At 39.0% G+C, this 21,917-nt stretch overlaps 2 protein-coding genes across 2 annotated transcripts; both read left to right on the top strand.

Moving 5' to 3' along the window:
* The first annotated feature begins 600 nt into the window (after positions 1-600).
* Positions 601-12,423, top strand: uroc1 (urocanate hydratase 1). The gene is made up of 19 exons (XM_038275268.1): positions 601-850; positions 1,285-1,415; positions 2,081-2,174; positions 2,440-2,499; positions 2,597-2,725; positions 2,798-2,859; positions 6,242-6,308; positions 6,419-6,562; positions 6,640-6,728; positions 9,479-9,541; positions 9,636-9,815; positions 9,897-9,994; positions 10,094-10,166; positions 10,333-10,522; positions 10,610-10,708; positions 10,794-10,893; positions 11,528-11,609; positions 11,696-11,795; positions 11,883-12,423. Exons 1-19 carry the CDS (start codon positions 725-727, stop codon positions 12,021-12,023), a joined length of 2,028 nt encoding a protein of 675 aa, XP_038131196.1. The 5' UTR covers positions 601-724; the 3' UTR covers positions 12,024-12,423.
* Positions 12,424-15,170: 2,747 nt separating this feature from the next.
* Positions 15,171-21,917, top strand: LOC119776638 (MAP kinase-activated protein kinase 2-like). The gene is made up of 10 exons (XM_038275182.1): positions 15,171-15,771; positions 17,897-18,036; positions 19,362-19,426; positions 19,503-19,582; positions 19,667-19,793; positions 19,924-19,999; positions 20,364-20,488; positions 21,171-21,256; positions 21,342-21,422; positions 21,529-21,917. The coding sequence occupies exons 1-10, from the start codon at positions 15,517-15,519 to the stop codon at positions 21,703-21,705; spliced, it is 1,212 nt and encodes a 403-aa protein (XP_038131110.1). The 5' UTR covers positions 15,171-15,516; the 3' UTR covers positions 21,706-21,917.

The raw sequence follows: 21,917 nt of genomic DNA, 5'->3' as shown, positions 1-21,917 counted from the left end.
TCAGGGTCATGGGGGGGGGCGGTGCATATCTCCGGGAGTCTATGGGCAAGAGGAGGAGTACACCCTGGACAGGTCTTCTGTCTCTCACAGGGCAACACAAAGACACACAAACATGCACACATACACTCATACCTAAGGACTTTTTTAGAGATGCCAATTAACCTATCAGTCATCTTTTTAGACTGGGAGAAAGCTGGAGTGCCCGGGGAGAACCCATGTGTAGAACATACAAAATCCATGCAGAAAGACCTCAGGACAGAAATCAAACCTGGAGCCTTCTTGAACCACGCAACAATTTTTACCCTTTTTAATAAATATCTGGAAAATAAGATGGTAAAGAGTTTATTATAGTTCTAAACTAAATATCAAGGAACAACCCAGATGATTAGGATCAGGTTCTTCCACTCAATGTCTCAAATATTGTTATATGACAAAGCGTCAGAGGTCAGTGTCCGTGTTTGTCGGCTCAGTCATGCGCTACTTTAAACTCTTTCAGAAATCAATAATCATCAAACATCACTGTGGAGCTCCTGTGTTTTTATTGGTGGATTCTTTCTGGGCAAAGGTAAGCTAAAAACCAATGGGACAGAAAGGAGAGGAGGGTCTGGCCCTTATTGTTCACAAGGACACAGACTTTCTCTCCATAAGTGAGTGTCTGCTACTGCATCATTTGGAACGGTCCCTTGGTCTCAGAAGAAGAACGTGCAAAAGACGAATCGACAGCATGTCAGATTTAAAGGAGATTTGCAGCGGGTTACCCCTGAATCCTTTACCCCCAAACCGGGGGAGAGATCCAAATGTGCCCCATGCTCCTGTCCGGACCCCCAACCTCACAGCTGAGGAGGAACGAGTAAGTATATTCTAACATTAGTTCTTTCAGAGACCCATTTTGTTCTTATTTAACACTGTATGCATTTCTGGATTGTTTCTATTGCTGTTGCAAACAACATATGCATCAAGGACTGAGAACTGCAATACACCCATTTAAAATCTAAAAAGTAACTATATCTATGGATGTTATTAATGTCTGAATGTTGAAACTGTTTTTAGATCCAAAGTTTCCAGAAATGGCAGAGTTGAAATCATATTTTACAGTCTCCTCCGCCTCATTGCATCATTCACTATTGGGTTGAACTGAAAACTGATTATTTTCAAAGGCCCCTAAATGATTACACAAACTCAGAGCAAAGCGCTCAGTCAATAATTAAGAGACACAAGCATGGAGAGCTCACCTCTTGCATAAGAAATCACTAACCCACAGTAAATGATTTTACTCTCCTCCAGCTGGCGTTGAGAAATGCTCTGCGCTACTTCCCACCATCCCACCATGCTATACTCGCATCTGAATTTGCTCAAGAGCTGCGGCAGTACGGCCACATATACATGTACCGCTTCTGCCCTGCAATCCGGATGAGGTAAGATGACCTGATGGAAACCTTATGATTTTCAAGTGGCAAAGAATTATGATTCTCAGGTGGAAAGAACAAATGTTATTTAACCATCTGAATTTTTCATAAAATATAATAGAAAAACTAAATTGATATAATTAGGTCTGTGAAGAAATGCTACGTTTGGGTTCTACCCACTGTTTCCTCCTTATGCAACCATACCTTGGAAAAGTATTGATGTTGTTTACACTTTGTAGAACACTACAAATCTTAATGGTTTTGTTTTTTCTTGCAATAATATGACATATAGACCAAAACAAATGGAATGAAACCTTCACTTTACAAACTGTTAAATGTATGTTCTTACTATGACCCTCATCAATAAAATCAAAGAGGAATTGCCTTGTTTTTTTTTTTGGTATATCACATAGAATTCCAATAAAATATTCTAATTATTATTATATATTATATTTTGTATATATTACAAAATGGTGAAGAAAATGAAGGTGTATTAATATTTAGTAAAGCGGTCTTTATACACATATTCTGCTCTTATGTATGGCTTCTAGAAATTAGGTTGATTTTTATTTCAGCTTAGGCTTTGGGAAGTTACTCACCAGTATCTTAAACATCTTAAATATAGCTAATTTCTTTAACCACAGTGATGTAGCTAACACTCTTCTATTCCACAGAGCTTATCCTATAGATCAGTATCCCTGCCGCACAAGACAAGCAGCAGCTATGATGCTAATGATCATGAACAACCTGGACCCAGCTGTGGCTCAGGTGAGCTTTTAATTCACAGTTATTTAAACCTGGTCTGATTTAATGTCACTGGCAGGGTCGCTAATGTCTAAATCTCAAGCTCTTCTGTTCTGTATATTTTTGTTGCCTACCTTCCCCAATGCATTTAAATGAATGTAAGAAGTATTATCAGGCCTCTGTAGAGAGGATTGACATGGACTCTGGTGTGTGGGAGCAGAGCTACCCAGGACTAGACATAGGAAGCCATGACACAAAATAAAATAAAAAATCTTTCTACTTTTTACAGTTTCCCCAGGAGCTTGTCACCTATGGAGGAAACGGACAGGTGTTTAGTAACTGGGCCCAGGTGCGTTCTGAATAAACCCCAAAATACCTCAGTTTATATAGTAACCGGTCGTAAACAGCTGAAGGATAATTCTTTGTATTTGATCCTATGAGTTCAGTTTCGCCTTGTGATGCACTACCTGAGTGAGATGACTGAGGAGCAAACTCTGGTCATGTACAGCGGACACCCCATGGGCTTGTTCCCCAGCCTGCCCTCCTCACCTCGCGCTATCATCACTAATGGCATGGTACTGGCAGGACACACAGCATGTACTAACGAAGATCCAAAATACAGAATCATGTTTGGTTTGTTTTCTCAGGTTATTCCAAATTATTCCTCCAGAAAACAATATGAGAAGATGTTTGCTCTTGGAGTCTCAATGTAAGTGTTATCAAAGCTGTCATGAAAAACAAGAGAGGACAGTGGCAGGTTTACATACTCTCACTACAACCAGGAATTTTATATTATTTTTTAGACCTTCAGTTCTCCAGTTTGTCTGCTCTATTTCCTTGGGACAAATTATAATTTAGCAAAAAAATAATAACACATTATTTGTATAGGTTTAAAAGATTAATGGTAGCTTGCTACATCCTACAAAAAAAAAGAAAAAATCTGCTTTGACCTGTTTTTTGGATCTTGTTCCTGTTGAAACATCCAAATGTGCATGTTGCAGGTATTTTATCTTACCAACACTATATTGCCAAAATATTTTTTTCTGACTACTTTATTTTTGGAATAATTGAAATTAGGAGTTTTAATACCTAATTTCCACACCGGGGTATAAAGTCAAGATAAGAGGCATTCAGACACTTTCTACAAACATCTTTTGAAAATTCTGTCACTCAAAGGAGCTATCACAGCCTGGTACTGTGATAGGATGCCACCTGAACAACATGTCCAGTGGAGAAATGTCTTCCCTCCTAACTCTCAAAGGTATTATAAGAACATTGAAGTTATTGGGAACAACAGCAACCCAGTCTCAAAGTGTCAGGCCATGCAGATGGACAGAGCAGACGCAGCGGATGCTGACACTCCGAGTGTGCAGAGATCTCCATGTTTCTGCACAGTCACTTGCTACAGAGCTCCAGACTCCATGTGGCCTTCACATACATCACCAGGTGCAATGCAAAGCAATGTATGCTGTGGTGTAAAGCATGCCAATTACTGGACTCTAGAGCAGTGGAATAACATTTTTAGGCTCAAGAATTTCACTTCTTCATCTGGCAATCTAGACTAGCCTGTACAGCATTCTGACCTCAGTCCTATAGAGCATCCTTGGGATGAATTAGAGCAGTGAACGAGACTCAGGCTTTCTTTTCTAACATCAGTCTATGACCTCACAAATCCATTTCTGGAAAAAGGAGAAAAAAATACTACAAAAAAACCTTTCTTAAGCATGTGGACAGCCTTCTAAGAAGAGTTGAAGCTGTTATAGCTACAAGGGGTGGACCAATGTCATATTGGAGAAAAAGGGTCAGAATATTAGAGTTTTCATTCTAAATGGGATAATATCTGAAAAGCAGCGTCACCCGTGCCAGAACGGGGCTTTTATTTAAAGACATAGTGGATGTTCTTTTTCTGGGTGGATCATCAAAATCAGTGGTCCTCCTAATTGTCAATCATTCTGGTGATATGTTTGGGTAAGGCTGTCCTACATGCCCGTCCCCATTTTCACTTACCCATGGGGAGTCTGACATAGTGGAAAAACTGAAAATCTTCTTTTGGAAAGTAAGCTTGTATGAGTGATGCAAACAGCAACTTTTAAACAGAGAGGGCACAAGGAGAAATGGGCTTGTGCATGCTCTTGCACACGTTTAATAGGCGTTCCCTCTCAGGTGCACGTACAGGGTTGTGCTTGTATGTTTGGTTTTTGAAGTGGAGAGGGCGGGTCTTGTCACAAATTCGCGGAAATCCTCCACCATACCTTTAAAGGCCAAACCCTAGGGCTAACCCATTCGCCAAACATCTCTCCAATGTGTTGCCCTTATTATTGCTGACGTTTAATCCCGGCAGCATGAAACATGGCCTTGTTTGAAAACCTGACTCGGATGTGTGTTCTGTTGCTCCATTGTGCAAGGAAAGAAAAATGTGTGCATGCAAAACATTGACTTGGATCACAGCGTTCATCAGCTATGGGTTGTCTTGTCCCTGTACAAACAGCTGTGCAATATCCGCCTTCTTGCTCTATTCTGAGTGTTGGTGAACAGAATAGGACCATCATCTCTGGTTCTAGAGTGATCTATAAATACTTATTAAGATATTACAGAAACACATCAAAAGGGAACATATTGAGATACATAAATGCAATAGAAATTTATTTAAACTGGTTTTATCAGTTTTTAAGTAACATTAGGAATAGTCTTGCAAAAAATGTATTAGACTACTTTTTATCTTTTTTTTGAGAATTTTCATTTAAGGTACATGAAGAATAAGATGTTTGAAGAACATTTTTTCCACCACTGTGTCTGCCTTTCTCTTCATTATTTGTCCCAGCACAAAATAATACAGCCTGATATCTGTCAAGATTTTTCACAGCTTCTTAAGCTTCCTCTCAAATTTTTGCAATAAACAAGCATTATGTATTATGTATTGTGCAAAGTATTATGTAGGTCAGTCATCACTAAGTAATTTGACTATCATTTAGGCTTTCACAAAAGGCAGCCTGATACATGAACATTTATTTAGAATCCCTAAATGTAGGGGAGGGGTGGCCTTGTGGTTAGGGCTTAGAGCCAAGGCAGCAACATAATAAACATTTTATTATTTGCCATTTGATCTTATTGAGCATCTTTCAACAATATGTGTTGATTTTTCAGTTGCCTGATGCCTGTAGCTTCAAATCCTAGCTCCGGTTGCTGTCAGACTAAAGAACACCACAAAGGAAATAAACCACTCAACTACAATAAAATTTAAAGAATTACGTGGTTTAGTCATTCCTATGTAATTGAACACCTGACAGATCACCTGCAGCATCAGTCTGCGGGGCTGCTCTGCTGCAAGCAGTACTGGGGAACTGCACAAAATTGGTAGAAGGAAGGAGGAGGAGTGCCTCCAACTTAAATCAACAGCTGGATGGTATAGATAAGCCCCAAGTAAAAAAAAAATTGAAGTTAGGGAGGTATGTTGGAAAGATGCAATCATTAAGCTTTAAGCTACAGACCTGTGATATGCAACATGTTCCCTGGACTCTAACATTCATTGAGGAGGTTCTCAGCTGTTTTGATAGAGAAGTCCACCTGCCATTGAACATAAATGCTGATCCACTGTAAATCTGCAGGGGGTGAATCCTGGGAGGTGATACCTCTGTATAACAAAGGAAAGGGGGTGTTTGCTAGGAGGGGAGTGAAGCAAAGGGATAGATTTCTTTGTGTTACTTAATATTGCGAATATTGAAGTCTCATCTGCAGAGGGCCGACATTATGGTTCTAGAATTCCCCAGATCTCAGCCAATATAAAATACAATGAATTGTTGTAGAAGAGTGGGTTAACACCACAAAATCATCCAATGTTGATTAGCTCTTACATTTTTTAAAAGAAGAGTGATCAGTTATATAGCAAAACAATACATGAGGCTATTCAATGGCATTATAACATTTGTTGCCGAATCAGTCCAAGTTAAAGAAAATAATAGTTTAAATGAATCTAGAACAGCCAAACATGAATATGACATTCTTGCTGTCTTTGAACATTTTCCCCAGCTCAGCATTTATCTAATGTTACAAATGAGTGATATAATTTGCATCCTGTTGTTGTTTACCTACAGGTACGGCCAAATGACAGCAGGCAGCTACTGTTACATTGGCCCACAAGGGATTGTTCATGGAACTATGGTATGTAAAAATCAAATTCATCTTCTCCTTCACATCAGACCACACTGTACCACACTATTATAGCTAATGTATAATGAGAAGAATATAATTATTTTTATTTATCTCTGCAGCTGACTGTACTCAATGCTGGGCGGAGGTATCTGGGCAGCGATGATTTGAGGGGCCGCGTCTTTGTGACTTCAGGCCTTGGGGGAATGAGCGGTGCCCAGGCAAAAGCTGCTGTCATTGCCGGCTGTGTTGGTGTCATTGCAGAGGTCAGTTTGTTTCTGTTTAAATGCTCAATACTGAGTGAAAGCAAAAATGGAGAGAAGTCTTTGGGATTTGTCTGTAGGTGGATGAAGCTCCACTGAGGAAGAGACATGAGCAGGGTTGGGTTATGGAGGTGACCAGCAACTTGGAGCAATGCATCAAACGCATCAGGTAACACAACACAATACAGCATTTTTAGATAATTCCTCAGAATAAGTCCGTCAATGAGTGAAAATTTTGATAAGACTGAGATGGAACTTAAATATTTGGTAATGAGGCTTAAATGAAACAGCTGAGCACTGGTCCTTGTGTGAATGATGAGCCCTTCTTCTATTTACCCCAAACAATCAAATGCTTAAAATGATCTTACTCTAAAACACAAAGAACCTAGAGTAGTTTTCCTGCTCTTTTTTTTTTTTTTAAACAGTGTCCTGTCTGGCAATGTGGCAATAAGAATAATTGTCTTGATGCCAAAAAGAGCCCAACAGATTTTACTTTCACAAGTGGAGCAGTAGGGCTATTGCCATAGTGTCCCGCTTGTTTCATGCATATAAATAGCTTTATTCTAATTATGCAAGGAGTTTTACAGATTGTATGGACACTGCAATGTAAGTAGAAAAGAAGAGGAAAAACATAAAAAAGGAGAAAAGATGAAAGAAAGAGTTGATAAAAGGGAGACAATGATAAAACATTTTCAGTCTGCTTCATCACCTGCAAACAGATGTAAAAAGAACCTGCTAGAGCAAGAAGGGGGCATCATAACTCCTTTAAAGGGATAGTTCGGTATTTTTTACATGAATCTGTATGGCATCCCCATCACCAGTGTCATGCAATCACACTGACTTACCCCTGGCAGCGTCCTGTGAGCAGAGTTCTGGTCCAGTTTTGGTCAAGCCGAAAGTAGTCCGGCAGGTTTGCTAGAGCCAGCGAAATAAAACGTTTCTCTTCCCAAAACATTATGTGTTCAAAAGAGTGATATTTTTGCATCCCAAAAACGTTGTAGTGGAAAAAGTCACACGTCGTTATCACTTGGTCCTATTTTCTCTCTGTTCGTATCAGTGCGCGCCGTCATTCAGACAGCGAGCTCAACAACAGCCAGATGCATGTCTCCCTCCGCCTAGCTCCTAGCTGGGCGGAGGGAGACATGCATCTGGCTGTTGTCAGGTTAGTAGGCCCTAGCTGTCTGAATGACGGCGCGCACTGATACGAACAGAGAGAAAATAGGACCAATTGATAACGACGTGTGACTTTTTCCACTACAACGTTTTTGGGATGCAAAAATATCGCTCTTTTGAACACATAATGTTTTGGGAAGAGAAACGTTTTATTTCGCTGGCTCTAGCAAACCTGCCGGACTACTTTCGGCTTGACCAAAACTGGACCAGAACTCTGCTCACAGGACGCTGCCAGGGGTAAGTCAGTGTGATTGCATGACACTGGTGATGGGGATGCCATACAGATTCATGTCAAAAATACCGAACTATCCCTTTAACTCCACATGCAGAAAAGCAGTAGGAAAAGACACAGATTATTTTCTGAATCCAGAATGTGTGTGACATGACCTTAAATGACAGTGGTATCAACAGAATATGGCAAGACCGTTATGAGCCTAAATGAACTGCCAGGAAATGCTGAAAACGCAGAGCTGAAAAAGTGTGTGTGTGTGTGTGTGTGTGTGTGTGTGTGTGTGTGTGTGTGTGTGTGTGTGTGTGTGTGAAAAACACCAATGAGGCCCCGTCCACACGAAGTCAAAACGAACACGAAACGCTGATATTTTCCAAAACGTTTGCCGTAAAGACGGAGACGTAAAATAAATGTGAGCGTCCACACGAATGCATGAAAACGCTGCAAAATGTATGCCAGGCCTGTAATTGGCGCTGTGGTGCCAAAGCAAAAATAAGCGACGAAATGTTGGGCATGCGCACTAATATTTATACATGGTTGCCCTGCGGGTCCATTTTCGTGGTTAAGTCAAATTCAGGTGCTGAACTATGTCGTCGATATTGCTCTGTTCTTCCTGGAGATATTCCAGAACAAGAAGATTCTGTTGTAAGCCCGACAGCAGGGTGAGTAGCATTAGCAGCAACGGCGCCATTGTTGTTGTGATACTGGTCGCGCATGCGTGTTTAGAGGCGACGCTATGACGCATGCTTGTAAAAAAAAATATGTGGTTAGAGCGTAAAGATGGAAACGCGAAAACGGCGTTTCGAAATCTTCCCACTCTGAAGGCTGAATAAAAAAAAGATCGTTTACAGACCCCCGAAACGCTGGCTTCGTGTGGATGAGAGGCTGGTTTGGTGAAAAATTTGTGCGTTTAGGCCAGGGTTCGTCTTCGTGTGGACGGGGCCTAAATTATTGTAAAAAATGTGGAAGGAAAGCCAATATAAACTTAAAGAAAACAATTAAAATACTAAATAAGTAAATATATGTTCATTTCAGCATATTGAGTGTAAAAAAATAGCTGAACATTCCTCTACCAGCTATTCTTCTATTTGTGATAGTGATACAAACATTGTTTTGACACTGATGTTTATTGCAGACTAAAGAACAAGTGAGTAAAGAGGGCAAACAATCATGAAACTCAAACAACATAGGAAGTGGGTAAAAAATCTGCTCCAGAAGCTAGACCTCAGCCCAGCACTCTGTTTAAGACAGACAAACCAACGCTATGCATGTACATTTATGTATTTTGGGAATGTTGAATAAAACGTCTTGATATGGACTGTAGAAGTTTGAAGAAGCATTAACAACACAACCCAACACAGTCTGCACAGGGGTGACTATTTGTTAACTATAGACTGAAAACTAAATACATTCATATGGAAATCCTACTGGAGTGAGATTTGAAACATGTGTAGCTTGCACAATAATATTTATTACGTTCTAAAAATATTTCCTAAATTTCTGCTGTTGTCTAACAGAGAAGCCAGGAGCTCCAAGACCCCCCTTAGTTTGGGATACCACGGCAATATTGTAGACTTGTGGTGAGTTAGTAGTGAAAACCCGTCCTTAGACATAGTCTGGGTTTGTATTAAAAGCAAAATAACTTTAGCTTCTAGTTTTTATGATTTTAATCAGGGAGAGGCTGCTGCTTGAGTTTGAAAGAACAGGAGAACTTCTGGTGGATCTGGGTTCAGACCAGACTTCGCTGCACAATCCCTACAACGGGGGTTACTACCCTGTCCCACTCAGCTTCCGCCAGGCAAACCAGCTCATGTCCACAGATCCTGGACGATTCAGAAGCGCCGTCCAAGAGAGGTTAGGTTCATGCCCAACCTGAATGTGTGTAGATTTTAATGGCTGATGTTGTGTACTACAATATAAACTATGCCATTACAGTCTCAGGAGACACATAAAAGCCATCAACAAGTTATCAGATGCAGGTATGTTCTTCTGGGATTATGGCAATGCATTCCTCCTGGAGGCCCAAAGAGCAGGTGAGCTATTAATGAAATATCACACATATAATATCAGAAAGAGCCAGTGAGGATCTAAGTACCGGTAATAAACAGAAACCTGTTTTTGGCTTTATCAAGGTGCGGACGTCGCCAAAGTTGGCGGAGGAGCAACGGAGTTCCGTTATCCGTCTTATGTCCAACATATAATGGGGTGAGTTTATCCAGTAAACTGTTGGTCCGGTAACACTAGCAAAACTTAGTCAAGCAGCACCTACGTTATGTTTGCTAGATTATTGAAATATGAATTCAAATCTGGGGGGAAAAAATGTGAACTGATGTGTCCAACAGCTCTCAAAGTTTTGATGTTTTTGCTGCAGGGACATTTTTTCGTTGGGGTTTGGGCCTTTCCGCTGGGTTTGTACATCGGGTGATCCTCAAGACCTGGCCGCAACTGATGACATTGCTGCTAAGGTTCTAGAGGAAATCTCTGGCAATGTGTCAGAGCGTGTGCAGCAGCAGTACAGAGACAACATCCACTGGATCAGAAAAGCTGGAAAACACAAAATGGTTAGTTTGAGGAGATCTCTAAGAACAGATTACGCATATTAAAAATATCCCTGTGTGATATTTAATGTATGTATGCTTCTTGTTTAGGTTGTCGGATCTCAAGCTAGGATCCTCTATTCAGACCAGAAAGGAAGAGTGTGCATTGCTTTAGCCATAAACCAGGCCGTTGCGGAGGGAAGAGTCTCAGTAAGAGGATGGATACAGCTGCAGCCTGCATGAAAGCGGATTGACACGTAAATCTTTGATTTATTTTGCTGTTCCCTTTCCTCAGGCACCAGTGGTGATCAGCAGAGACCACCATGATGTGAGCGGCACAGACAGTCCCTTCAGAGAGACCTCTAATGTGTATGATGGTTCTGCATTCTGTGCAGGTCTGTGTTTTGTGCCAAAATACCGGTAATTCATATTCAGAACTTTTTTATAAGGGTACCAAGGATTGTGTCCACGCCCATTTCATGAGTTTATATTTTTTGTCATTCTGTTGAAGTCTGATTGAAAATCAATGTCTGACTTTGATTGATTCATTTTCATAGGACTTTTATTTAAAATAACTTTTGTCAGAATGTGTTGTTTCTGTGACCATTATTTTTTTTTCTTTCATTAAACAAGGAGTACCTATAATTTTATCCATGTGTGTACCTGTGGTCAAGGTGTGAAAAGTGTTAAACATATATCCATTATAAATAAATCTTCATTGTAGAAGAAAGAAACAAGATTCAGTTCATAGAAAAAAAACAGGTTTGAATGTTGAAAGTGTTGAAAATCTGCTGCTCAACTAAAGATGAAGGTGAATTTCCCCATAAAGTTCGGACCTTTTGCAAATAATTTAACTTCTGATAATGTAAGTTTCAGAAATCAGGCTCAGGATGTTTTAAAAAGAAACTGTTCCTTTATAGTAGAAACACTATTTAAACAATAACGTTTTGTTTGGTTGCCAATATAATTGCCGTAATGTTTAAATAAGTTGTAAGCTCATTAAAAACAGCCATGTTCCCTTTTCCATAGATATGGCCGTGCAGAACTTTGTAGGTGATGCCTTCAGGGGTGCCACATGGGTGTCTCTGCATAATGGTGGTGGTGTTGGCTGGTGAGGGTGAAAGAGGCTGCAGTAAACAGTAATCTGGCTGTTTCAGTGTGAATCACTGTGTATTTACGTCTGTATCTCACCATCAGGGGCGAGGTGATAAATGGAGGATTTGGTTTGCTGCTGGACGGCTCAGACGAGGCAGCTAAGCGTGCAAGGCTGATGCTCAACTGGGACGTCTCTAATGGGGTGAGGGTGCAGGCAGAGCAGCAGCTTGATGCAGTTTTGGCTCATTCCTCAGGGTGAATGTGATCTGTGTGCTTCTGCTTGCTCTAGGTGGCCCGTCGCTGCTGGTCTGGAAACACAAATGCCTATGAGACAATCCAAAGCACCATGGAGGAGAACAGGCAGCTGCGCGTCACCATGCCCTTTCAAGTTCAGGATGAGCATGTGCTGGATCGAGCCTTACAGGGATAACTAACACTTTGATGATTGGACTTAATTACATCCAAAGAGCAGAGGAAACAAGCAGCTGCCTTCATTTCAGGGCATTTATCTAAATAAGGCTTTATTCACCCGATGAAGAGAAATTTCCCACAAAGTTAAATTCAAACTCTGAAAGTGTTTTACAGAGTAACACGCTTTACTGTAAACCTGCAAAATTTTTCATAATCCATCAGTGTTAAAGATGATGGTTGACTAACATGGATGTTGTAAAATTCAACTCTAGATGGTTGGACCATCCAGCCAGCTGTTAGGAAAAAGAATATTTTTGAAAAAGGTATAAATACTTAATCGCATTTGATCACACACATTATCTGTGCTTAGAATAAATATAAAATGCAACTATTAAATAAAAGTTGAACATTTAAGGTGATTGTTCTGTGTCATGATTATGTCATAGGTGCCAACTCAAATTATTAAATTATTTATGGTGAATCCTAAAGAAGACAAAATGTTTTTCTGCCCTCTAAAGCCGAAACCGTTTTCAAAAAAATGTTTCTGTAGGAAACCAAAGAGAGAATACGAATACCTGATATTCTCATCTCAATTAGATGAAAAGCTGAAACCAAGATTCTTCATAAAGTTATTAGGAGTTTCTTTCATCAGCTGGGGAATTGTGGCTGAGCCTGGTGGAGTAAAAAGCTTTCTCCTCTTTCAATAAAAACTGACTTAAGATGATTTATCAAAGAATCAGGCTAGATTTTACCCACGGAGGCTTATAAAGATTAAACATTATTTCCAAAAATGCTGAGAATATATTTTGTTTAAGCAGGCAGACACTGTAAAGTACTAAATGCTCTAAAACTGCTTCACAGGCTTTCTGCTTAATTTTTGGTTTGCTCTTTTAAATTCCTCTACAGTTGACCATTTTTTGCGCACATTTAATATTATCTCCTATTAGTCATTTATATTATCTGCTGGATTATTTTACTGAACCTTGACTCTCTGTTTTGGACACCATCTACAGGAGAAAAATGAGATCTGACTTTTTTTCAAATTCTACTTAATGGATAAATTATAGTATCTGCAGTTTAAAGGAGTAGTCCGGTCAGCAAAGAATAATCGATGGATCCTTATTTACACCTTAAACTAATACATCCATGGAGTCCAGGACCGGCCATTTTTGCCCAAATATAGCAACAAATCACTCTTGACATGTTCCAGCAGTGACGTCACGGTGCGGTAAGCCTAGTGCCATTCTCAAAGCTTTAGTAGCATAATCAATGGGAACTATTAGACAAATCTGCAATCAACAAAAATTGTTTAAGATTTCAAGAGGACTTCACCACGAGAGCTGTAGTTTAACTGACAATGCCCATGTGCATGGCAGTTGGATGTTGTAATACATCGGGTAAAAGTGAAAATATATAAATTATTTCACCCTTGATCCACCACGCCACGGATGGGTTCGTCGTTGGATTGCCAACTTGAAGAGGGAGGATTTGCTATTGAACTTCTGACCAGAGAAAGAACACGTAATATGGAGCCAACGTTTAGAAGAAGAATGTATTCAAGCTGACTTAGATAATAGTGTGTTGTCAGAAACACCAGATACAGCACTGGTACTTGATCAACAGCCGATACAGCACCGTGATGTAACTGGTTGGTGGCAGTAGTGCTCTTTGACAAATATGGGCCTCTTCAGTAAAGCACATTCAAATGAAATTACTGCTAAAATTAAAACACTTATCATTTATTGAACAGTAGGTATTAATTACATATTCAAAGTACTGTCATTCCTGTCCTTAAATGATCTTTTAGCTTTTTTTTAAAAAATTATGCATTCTAAGACAGGGAAACCTATTGTTTTAATAAGATTATTTGGAGTAAATGAGGCTTAAAAAGTGTTAACACAATCAGGGCCATTACATACTTCCTCTTCTGCTACTTTCTCTTTCAATGAGAATCGACAACTTCTTCTTTCTTGTTTCATAGACAGCGTCAAGGGAGAGGCGCTCGCCTCTAGCAAATGTCCCTACCTAAACTAGTTAGGCTAATCCCTGGACATCTTACCAAAAAGTTGTTATTATTGTGTTTTTCAGTGCGTTGGTCCTTGTATGCTTGCCTGAAGAGTGCTGTTTTCCACTCACCTTTAAAAATGGCTCTTTGGATCCCTCCCTTTTTAGAATTTACAGACTTATGTCAAAGCTTCGTTTTCTGATAAAGAGAATATTGTGGTCAAGCAGTAAACTGCTGCTTTTGAAGAGCACAACATTTTAGGCAGGTTTTCGTGAATTAGAGAAATCTACCTCTGCATTTAACCCATCCCCTTGGGGAACAGTGGGCTGCCATTGTGCGGCGCCCAGGGAGCAGTGTGGGAGTATAGGGTCTCACTCAGAGACCCAGAGTTTAGGCTGTGGGGATCAAACTAGGTACTTGCAACCTTCTCAGAGCGTATCCGCACTGCCCTGACCACCAGGCCACCATTCCCCATATCAAATGATATTTTGTTGCAGGGTGATGCAACTAAATATTCTGTGCTGCTTGTGTTAGAGCTGGCTTTAGCTTCTTATACCATTGGTCATACCGAATATTCATACACAGTGTAGTTTGCATGGCATTCGATTGCAGTGGTTCCAGTATTAGTGCCAGTAATAATTTATTAGTTCCCCATTGTTTATTTTACTTGAACTGCAAAGAATAATTATTAAACAAAGTTGTGACATTCTTAGTTTACAGTATATTTAAGATGCAATTATTTTAGTAGGGCCTATACTTCTTTACTTCAATTCTCTAAGAATCACCAGAATATAGAAAATAATATATATTGTGAGGAAAATGTTCCACAAAACCACGGATCACTTGTTCACTAACATTTACTGTGTTATAGAAATTCCAGATGTTGCCGCTTAGTTTCATTTGAATGCTCTGAAAACCTCCAACCTATAGCTGCACAGGTCCTCAGAGCCTTTTGACTGAAGCCTGGTGGGCGTTCCTGTCCAAACTATTTCAAAATCTCACCCCAAGGTTTGGTGAAAAGTTGGCAACCCTGTTAATGACGACGCGCATTAATCTCACCTCTTCTGGTTCTGCGCTCTGCGTCTTTACGCATGCCTGTCCCTTTAAGAAATCTGTGAATGGAGCGTGAACTTGAGCTTTCCTCGCTGACGTAAAGGGTTACAGAGGTTGATGTTCCCTCAGAAAGAGGCAAATCGCAATGAGGAGCGCGCAGGGGGAACCAGATCCTTTTTATATAATCACCTTTTTTTCCTTTGTTCTTATTTCTAAGGACTTACTATAAGTTTTAGGCTGTAATAGCTTTAATCCGTTTATACATAACGGTTTCCTCTACATCTCCGCCCATTCTGAGCGTCCTTTTTTCTTTAGTTTTTGCCTCTTTTGTTTCGTATGTTCTGAAGAGTCTGCTATATCAAAGTCCTGCAGTTGGATCACAATGATTTTTGTGGATTGTTATTAGCGACAGTAGTGAGCTCCTGTCTGCTCACAGTTTCGGTTTTAAGTGAAAATGCTTCATGATGAGGAGGAGCAGGCGGTGACTCCAAGCTGTGCGCAGCACGGGACAGCGCTCTGCAGCAGTGGCCCCTCCAGTCTGGACAGCAGCTCAATGGGGCCCCTGCCACCTGCTTACCCTAAAGCGGAGTTCAAGAGAAATTCAGTGACTGATGACTATAAGATCACATCTCAGGTGCTTGGTCTTGGAATCAATGGAAAAGTGCTGGAGTGTTACTGTAAGACCACAGGGGAAAAATGCGCCCTCAAGGTTTGAATACCATTTAAGTTCATCTGTACATTTAAAACACCAATCTGTGAGTCCTGCTTTAGAAATCTTCTTTTTTCTTATTCAGTTTGACCTTAACTGAATTTATTTTTATTTCATATATGTTTTAAATATTTATTACTTTTTTTATTAATGAAGCAGTAGTCTGAAATCTAATTTAATAGAGGGCTGCTTAGACAATTATATACTGTCTGGGTCCCTGTCTGTTTCCTTTCCTCTCTATTTTTGCTGCCTGGACAATGATGTGCTTTGTAATGAAATTACATAATAGTCTGAATGACTAAGAAAAGTTGTAATTTTCCTCTCATCTGCTCCACAGTAAGTGTTCAGGAATGATTTCACATAAAAAAAAAAACAGATGGGTACAAGGTTGCAGCAGAGCTTTCTAAAAAGTAAACAGGAAGAGTGGCTCCAGTGATTGCTTCCATGTGTTTTCTTAGAAAAGTCCATGACCAAGCAGGTATGATGAAATGTTGGAAGTTACACGCACTTTAATAGCTGCTAGTAAATGTGTGTTATTTTAGTAACCTAGGATTTGGTCAAAGAATGATTGATCCAGGCGTGGACAGATAACACTAGGTTATGTGTTTGAATCCGCCATAACTAATCAACATTGAAACTTAAAAGCAGATGCAATATTAAAACATTTTCTTTCTTTCTTTCTTTTTTTCTTTCTTTCAGGTTAAACTTTGTTAGATTGTGTTTTTCTCACAATAAACCTAAAGTCTCCATCTAGTTACGATATTAATGCATCAAAACCAATTTATTGGGATTTTTATACTTAAAAATATACATAACACCAGTGAGGCTGACATGACCTGTATTCAGAAATATTGGGTCACGTTATTTTTTTTAGCTGATTGTTTTTTGCAGTCAGACATAACAAGCAGGTCTATTTCAACAAACCTGTGACAGCTCTGTCTCTGACCACAGTAAACACATAATTATCTTTCAGACAGGCTGTGATCCTGATGGAAGGCAATGCCTCATATCAAGAAACACGTTTTGCTCCAGCCCTGCCAGAGGGATAAAGTCCTTCACACTAAAATAGAGCTGCCCATTGTAAATTATTCCATGTTGTCCAAAACTAAATGACCCAAAAGCAATAAACTATGGACATATCAATAAGATATCATAACTGTAAATGATTTACAAAAAAATGACCTGGATACCAAAATTCATACTCTGTGTGACACTAGATAAGCACCATAGCTCATATTGTCTTTGTCTGCTCTATGGTCAAGGTTTTAAAGCCAATGTAGCTACAGTAGCATTCGCTTGCACCTACTTTGTAGCAAGGAAAAATCTTTATGATGAAATAGTAAAGTAAAAAATAAAAAAATCAACCTGCTTGACTGATAAGACTTTCTTTTATTTTGAATTTCGATTACAAAATGAATACGTACATTTTTTTTTAAATAACACCTCTTTTTTTTATTCTTTGATCAAAGTCTCATTGTAAACGCAGTAAGCTTTAGCTTACACTAGCTACTTAAAAGGATGAAAGGTTATTTAAAATGAACAATCTACTTCTTTTGTGAGATAAAGTTATCAACAGAAACCACTCACATTAACATTAGTGCACGGCACCGTTTATAATCTCATTAGTTCTAAATTCATCCTGTGAGAGAGTTTCAGTGAAGTCATATCAATCTGTTTTGTTTATTTCAAAATAGGATCTGTCCTTCATGTCTCCTCTCTAACCCAAACTGGGTCACATTGTTTGTTTAAAACCAAAAAAAAAAAAAAAACAATTTCCCCCAATATAAACCCATCAGCAATGACCCCAAAAAGGGGTCATGCTGGGGTCATCTATTACTTTTTAAAGATATTTTGTGTTAAAGCTGAGCATTTCTCACAGCTATTCCTCCTCCAGGATTCAAATTGGTCTTATAATTTTCTCAATGATCAAAGCCCAGATCTGAGGAAAGTGTGATTTTTTTTTTTTTCAGCTTCAGTACTTTGTCTAATAGAGAGATCACGTTACTGAATACAGTCACTCATAGTTACAGTGCTGATGCATTTTATATAGAATCGCTGCTTTGGATGAAGATAAATTAACAGTAACACTAAACTTGAAACACTTGCTTGTTTTGGGTTTTACCAGATTCTCTATGACACTCCTAAAGCCAGACGGGAGGTTGAACTTCACTGGCGAGTTTCAGGAGGCCCCCACATCGTGAGAATCCTGAGTCTGTATGAGAACATGCACCAGGGGAAGAAATGTCTTCTCATTGTGATGGAGTGGTAAGTGTTATCAACACTTTAACACATTCGACATGAGAAGCTCATCTAACCACTTGGGGCCAAGCAGATAATAAAAACCGTGAAGATTTTGAAAACAGTAGGAAGTGTCCCAATCTTTCCATTGCAGAAAATATGCCCCTAAAATGTGATTAAAATAGAGGGAGTTAACCCTAAAGATAATTAACTTAAGTTTTTCAATAGAAATACATCAAAGCTTGAATGTTTCGGGACTATTTACCAAAAGATTTGATACAGATTAATAAAGTTTTATAAAACCCTAATTTGAAGCCAACAAAGCTGGTCAAATTAAGTTAGATAGAAATGAAAAGCAAAGTATAGTTGCTAAAACAGACAGTGAGACGGTTTATAGAAAGAAAGCAGCAGGATAAGCTGATCAGGAAGGCCAGCTCTTTGATTGGATGCCCTCTGGACTCAGTGCAGAGGTGGGAAACATAAGGATCCTAACTAAATTTACATCTCAGTTGGATAATGTCTCCCACCCTATGCATGAAGCTGCTGCTGATCTGGAGAGCTCCTTCAGTGACAGACTGCTGCACCTTAAATGCACCAGGGAGCGTTATCACAGATCCTTCTTCCCAGCAGCCGTTAGACTCTATAACCACCACCGTTCCCAAAAACCTCAATCAGTTATTACATTCATGCTGATTTTGCACAGTTTCTATCTTAGTCTGTTAAATAACATGCTGCTCTCATTTTGCACATCTCTGATGTTGCTGCTTTTTTCACATAACCATTACTGTAATAATGCCCACAGCTGTATATTAGTTATTTATTGTCCAGGTGCACAGTATTTTTATTGTTAAAACACTTTGCAGTACAGTAATTTATAAAAACTATTCTCTATTATGTTATTTTTGTATAATCTTCTAAGTTCCACATTTGTCTGACCATTTTTTCTATTATCTTTTTGCTGCTGTAAACACCAGAATTTCCCCATTGTGGGACGATAAAGGATTTTATATTCTATTCTATTCTAAAAGGCTAAGCATGTGGAATATAATAATTAGCTTGTTATAAGGATTCCATTTAAATAAAGTTAACTTCTAAGATATCAAACATTAACATTGCTAGCTCTTTGTATCTATTTGTACGCCAGGAAAACATTTTTTTTTTATATATATATAAACCATGTTAAATATGTATCATGGTTTACTTTTGCTCCCCAAAGTGAGTTGCTATACACACTGAATCATGAGACACAATGGTTAGCTTTGTTCTAATAGCTTTGGAGCACGGTCCAATAGATGTTTGCCAAGCATGTGTTCTCTGTCCCAGTTCTCATCTCTTTGTCCACCTTGTCTCAGCATGGAGGGAGGGGAGCTGTTCAGCCGCATCCAGGCCAGAGGGGACCAGGCCTTCACCGAGAGAGGTGCGTCCAATGTTCTACTCAGTTCATATAATGTAAGGTTTGCCCTTTGTGGTTTTACATGCAATGTGTTCCTCAGAGGTGTCGGAGATCATGCATGACATTGGCACAGCCATAGAGTACCTCCACCATGTGGACATTGCTCATAGAGATGTGAAGGTAATGCTGCTTTCAGACTGACTCCTCCTTGAGAACATCAGAGAAGATTTACATTTGATTAAGCTTTTTTTCTTACTATTTCAGCCTGAAAACCTGCTGTACACAACAAAAGACAGCAACGCTACGTTAAAGCTGACTGACTTTGGCTTCGCAAAGGAGACTAAACTGCATAACTCCCTCCAGACCCCATGTTACACCCCGTATTATGTTGGTGAGAGCATTCACCACTTCTGCTAGCTACTACAGTATTAGTCATTTAATGACCAATTGATGTCATCAACCATTATGTTGTTTTTCTTGCACATTATTGATTCGTTTGATAATTGCTTCTTTCCATGCAGCCCCGGAAGTGCTGGGGCCAGAGAAATATGACAAGTCATGTGACATGTGGTCTCTGGGAGTCATCATGTACATCTTGTGAGTAACACAGATATCTCGAAATCATTCAGCTTCATTTTTTAGGTAGATATGCTATATAAACTTTTTTTTTAAGTTTTTTCCTTTCCTTTGTTTTCTTCAGTTTCTTTTATTCCTTTCATTTTCCTTTAGTCTTCTTTTTTTATGTATATTGTTTCCCTAAATTCTCAATTCTTTTCTTGTATCTTTTAACTTGTTGCCACTTTTTATGTTATCGTTTTTTTGTTCTTTTTGCTGTTAGCTTAAATCTGTTTTATGCATGTTAATCATTGATCTAGTTTTTGAATGAGGGGAGTTTTACTTCTTTTAATTTTTTTTTATATTTTTTTTTCTCATCTATTGAATTTTTCTCTATGTTTTGCAGGCTCTGTGGATTTCCCCCCTTCTACTCCAACACAGGTCAGGCCATCTCTCCAGGTATGAAACAGAGGATCAGACTGGGCCAGTATAATTTTCCAAACCCTGAGTGGGCCGACGTTTCTGAGGAAGGTCAGAATTTTCACCATTTTTTATATTATTATACTATTTATACTATTGTATAAAGCGATCAGACTTGTTTTCAGATATCTCATGAATGAACATGGCAGCAACACATGCAGTTTTAATTTATAAAGCATTTATTTTGGATTTCATGATCTTAAACTGGATGAGTTATTTAATCTGCACAAAGCCTCAAAGGTTTACCATCAGAAGACTTCTGCAACTTTAGACAAGGTGTTATTTTAACTTTGGCAACTTAAATAAACTATGTATGCATTGTTATCATTAGACAACATTGATTGATTTATTTGTTTTTTGTTTATTTTTACTAATTAAATTAATACTAAACTAATTAAACTAATTAAATTGTTTTATTGGTCGATCCATAGATGTAAACTTAAAGAATAAACTATTTTAGATTAGCTCTGTTAACTTGTGTTATTAGATATGTTATTCAATCAATTAAATTCATAAGGAATGTCAGAGATAAGAAGCCAGAGATTTGCTGATTTATATTAAAGTGGAGTTAATTGGAAATATAAAGATATCTTGCTACTATTTAATTCTTTTGCACCGCACAGAAGCTTTTAAAACAGATTGTATACTTTGGGAATGCTTTCTCTGGATTTTAAAGGAAATAAATCTGGAATAACTAGAATTAATTTGGATCTGCTGGGTTGCTAACTTGCAGCCAAACAGCTGATTGTTCGGTTACTGAAGACGGAGCCCAGTGAGAGGATGACCATCAGTCAGTTTATGAAGCATCCCTGGATCAGTGTGAGTTGAAACTTTACAATCACTCTGTAGATAAACTGTTGCAGTTTGCTGCTCCCCTTGTAATATTTATTCTTTGACCCAGCAGCAGTCGATGGTGGTCCCTCAAACACCTTTACACACATCTCGGGTTTTGACAGAAGATATGGAGCTTTGGGATGATGTGAAGGTGATATTAAGTCCTATGTGCCCTGTTGTTTGTTTGTTTTCAGAATGTTGCCACAAGGTGGCAGACATGTACCAAATTACATTCACAGCTCACACTGTTCCTACAGGAGGGAATGACCAGTGCCCTGGCCACCATGCGCGTGGACTACGACCAGGTAAAGATCAAGGACTTGGACACGTCCAACAACCCTTTGCTAAACAAGAGACGCAACAGGCCGACACCTAGAGCGACAGGCGACGCAGAGGGTGAGGACAGGGGAAGCAGCGAGGGAGGCGTGGTGTGAAACAGTCAGATGGAGATGACGTTTACTGAAGAGCTTGAGGAGAGACTGATTACTGGATAAAACTGGTGTAAAAGGAAGCTCTAAGCAATACTCCATCGACATATCATACTCTCTGTGTTTTCTTCATGTTGCATTTATCATCAATAAAAAAGAAACATTTATATTTTAACAATTTTAGCTGTAATGCACTGAAATAAATTTTGTTTAACACA

Source organism: Cyprinodon tularosa, unplaced genomic scaffold (assembly GCF_016077235.1).
Source record: "Cyprinodon tularosa strain WSP-4 unplaced genomic scaffold, ASM1607723v1 ctg95, whole genome shotgun sequence".
Classification (NCBI taxonomy): domain Eukaryota; kingdom Metazoa; phylum Chordata; class Actinopteri; order Cyprinodontiformes; family Cyprinodontidae; genus Cyprinodon; species Cyprinodon tularosa.
The sequence above is the reverse complement of the archived record's forward strand: the minus strand, read 5'-3'. Positions and strand labels throughout refer to the sequence as shown.

Coding starts and splice junctions, on each gene's coding strand:
- uroc1 (XM_038275268.1), top strand. CDS start 725: ATGTCAGATTTAAAGGAGATTTGCAGCGGGTTACCCCTGAATCCTTTA. Junction 2,500..2,596: donor TGTTTAGTAACTGGGCCCAG/GTGCGTTCTGAA, acceptor CTATGAGTTCAG/TTTCGCCTTGTGATGCACTA. Junction 10,709..10,793: donor TTGCGGAGGGAAGAGTCTCA/GTAAGAGGATGG, acceptor CCCTTTCCTCAG/GCACCAGTGGTGATCAGCAG.
- LOC119776638 (XM_038275182.1), top strand. CDS start 15,517: ATGCTTCATGATGAGGAGGAGCAGGCGGTGACTCCAAGCTGTGCGCAG. Junction 18,037..19,361: donor CTTCTCATTGTGATGGAGTG/GTAAGTGTTATC, acceptor ACCTTGTCTCAG/CATGGAGGGAGGGGAGCTGT. Junction 19,583..19,666: donor TTGCTCATAGAGATGTGAAG/GTAATGCTGCTT, acceptor TTACTATTTCAG/CCTGAAAACCTGCTGTACAC.